General features: G+C 38.8%; 1 protein-coding gene across 1 annotated transcript in view; it reads left to right on the top strand.

The window, feature by feature from the left end:
* The window catches only part of LOC131892046 (uronyl 2-sulfotransferase-like), a 34,251-nt gene extending 31,606 nt beyond the window's left edge, over nt 1–2,645 (top strand). Inside the window, exon 5 of the mRNA XM_059241774.1 lies at nt 1,554–2,645. Within this exon, the coding sequence (XP_059097757.1) occupies nt 1,554–1,714 (161 nt within the window). The 3' untranslated portion in view covers nt 1,715–2,645. The remainder of the gene's footprint in view (nt 1–1,553) is intronic.
* The last annotated feature ends 457 nt before the right edge of the window (nt 2,646–3,102 follow it).

The following is a 3,102-nucleotide window of genomic DNA, read 5'->3' as shown; positions in this document are numbered from 1 at the left end:
ACACATTGGTTATCAAGACTTCAAAATTGGAAGAACGTGCCACGGTCATCTCGTTAATTTTGACGGCAACCAATCAGATTATTGGCACCGAGATTGTTGACTTTGCCATTCTCTTACTTTAGTCTCTAATCAAAACAAGAATTCTCGCAATTCGCCCAACCCGATGCGCAATGTCCCGAATAATCATCACGACCCCAGGAAATTTTGTTCATCAGTTCAGGGCCATATTTGGAACTGACCTGCCTTTCTTCATACACGAAGGAGGGACAGGCCCTTTTGACACCAAACCAAGCCGCTGACGTATATATTTAACCACCCTTCAAATAGGTGGTAGTACAAGATGGAGTCTTATTCGATACTTATGGATATAAGTATCACGTCATGATGCGAAGAAAAAAAAACTCACCTTACTCAGAACAAAAATAAAATCCGCGATGCCCTAAGAAAGGAAGACCAAATGAAAACAAAAATAATTGCCGTGCTTCACGAAAGACCAAGAGCCCCATTTTCACGATCGTTCAAGATATGACAAAGGACGCTGTTGATTCCCTTAGCTCATATGTGGTTGGCGGACGCTGTTGATTCCCGTTCTCCTCAATCCTTTGTTCCAGCTGAAAATTGACATGAGTAATTGTTGTTGCCTGGGATCATTCTCATTTGAAGAAGAACATAATGCGTTAACTCAATCGCGAAAAGTTAATTCCCAAACCAAGCGTCCCCGTCCATATTCCAGTTGTTCATGATAGACCCCACGACACCTTGGGAGAGGATTCTTGCCTTGTTCACGCTACCTTTTAGACCGGTCGACTACACTTGTACTATTTACGCTTTGAGTTCTTTGTTAAGAGATTGAATTATATTTCCAAGACATTTGTCGTTGAAAAGGACTGGTCATCTAGCATTATTATTTATGAACTGTCAAGTTTTCACTGATTAACACACATGACAATTGGAACAATGAAGGAACCCGTAATAAAAGAGAATACTTTATTGTTTTGACCAGCCTGGATGGCGGAGGGCTTAAACATGCATTCAAACTTTAGAATCACTACAATTGACTGGATTGAGGACAAAGTTCATGGATACCAGCAAAAGATACCTTTTGTACCTCCTTTAAATACTGTATATATCCAATCTTGTCGGTTTGTTCCAATGCAGTAGCTCTTCCATTCTCACATTATTCATTGTTACTACTTGCCTTGTTTGGCAAAAGCTCAAGCTGATCCTGAAAACGCAACTAAGTTCTCAGTACTCTGCACATAAAACAGAAAATATAAAAATTTATGCTTCATGCCAGGTCTCTTCACCCAGAGAAACAGCAGAGATAATATACCCAGAGTAAACAGATTTAATCTAGGAACTTGCATGGTTTAGGAAATCATTTGGGGTCGATCTAAGAGACAGCTACCGTGGCTTTTCTTTTTAGAGATTTTAAAAGAATGAAATACCTTGCATGCCTTGATCATTAATAAGATAATTCCTGATCTTAAACTTGACACCACTAAAGTAGACGTTAGTTAATTCTTATCTAGAACTCTCTATTTTAATTTCAGAGAGAACCAACTCCCTTCTTCAACCTTCATATCCTGACCCGTGGTCTAGACTCACCAGTCAGGCTCAAGAGAACCTCAAAACCACATTAAAAGACGAGTTAGAATTTTACGAGTACTTAAAGCAAAGAATTATCCGCCAAGCCATTTTATCAAAACAATGATGGACTATTGAGGAAGAGTCTACGGTCATTCTTATTGTGGGTGATAACAGTTTGTTTTATGTGTTAGTCCATTTAACTATCAGTTGTAAAAACTATGGATACCATAAAACCACTTGATCAATGAAAGCTCCATGGAGGGACAAAATCTAAATCATCCAAATGATAGATTCAAATGCTTTGGTAATTTCTTAATCCAACCCATTTTTCTATTGCTTTCCTAATATTCTCATATTTTGCGATTACATTGTCTAGTTAAATATTAGTAATCATCTTTCTTTTACAAGGAACAGTTTTCAGCGGTATGAAGTTCCCTCCACGGCACGCAGAAGAAACCAAACGCCACCATTGGAAACTTCTTTCGTGGCGTCGTGTTCACAGATTCAAGCCACTCATGAAGTAAAAAGACATTCTGGAACGTCAAATTTGGCTTCGAGGGGTTTTGAAGGAAATTCATACCGTGAAAACCGGTTCTTGTAATAGAAAACTGTGTATTCAATAGCGTCGGCACACTTTGTATGCAATTTATTCAAGTTTGGATCTCAAAAAGTCGATCGGTCAAGACGCCTTGCTTGCGTTCGCCATTTCGTCATGCCCTCTCGTGGGAAGAGAAGCTCGGGCAAGCCCTCACCCTTCTCTTTTTAAACTCGACGGCATGAAATGAGCGAATGCATTCAAGGTGTCTCGACTTTGTCGACTTTCTTCAAACCTCACTTCTATAAACTACATGCAAAGAATGCCCCCGTAATTGATTAAAAAGCTATCTTTTTTCTCTTGAACTGTTTTTGCCGATTCCCAAACTTTAACGATTCTGTGAAACTCTGCTCGTCAAGTCATTCACCCCAGGAGCCATTAATTTCCCAAATATTAAATTGTAAACGAATTTTGCCATTAGACTTCTATAGAGTTACTGAATTACATTCCCGGAGCTTGTTCTTGGTGTTAATTTCTTGATCGGTTCAAGAATAAAAACAATACATCCAAGGTTGTAATAAATCTTCTCCGACTGTTTTGCTATGTCGATATGCCCTTTCTGATGCAAATTAAAGAGCAAATGTTTCCTTTGCGAACGCCAATTGCAAACTATGTACATAGCACCTCTAATAGTGAAGGTTGGCGAAAACTTAACTATTGGCATGCGGGCGATTGGCGACTACAAATTGAAGTCGTTTGTAAATAGGAGAAACGAGCCAGCAAAAGTTAAGTTTGATTTCATACCAGATGCGAAAATCGATATTAGTGCTTTGGGAAATTGAAGTAACATATAATCGGAGCATTCTGGGGCTAAAAACGATGAAATTTGGACCATTAAACCCCATGTAACTAAGTAACGGGGAAATAAATGATATCATAAATCATATTCTAGAGCTAACTAACTGTGCTCCTAATTC

The sequence above is a fragment of the Tigriopus californicus genome, chromosome 12 (assembly GCF_007210705.1).
Source record: "Tigriopus californicus strain San Diego chromosome 12, Tcal_SD_v2.1, whole genome shotgun sequence".
Classification (NCBI taxonomy): Eukaryota; Metazoa; Arthropoda; class Copepoda; order Harpacticoida; family Harpacticidae; genus Tigriopus; species Tigriopus californicus.
This window is presented reverse-complemented; position numbering and strand designations above follow the sequence as displayed.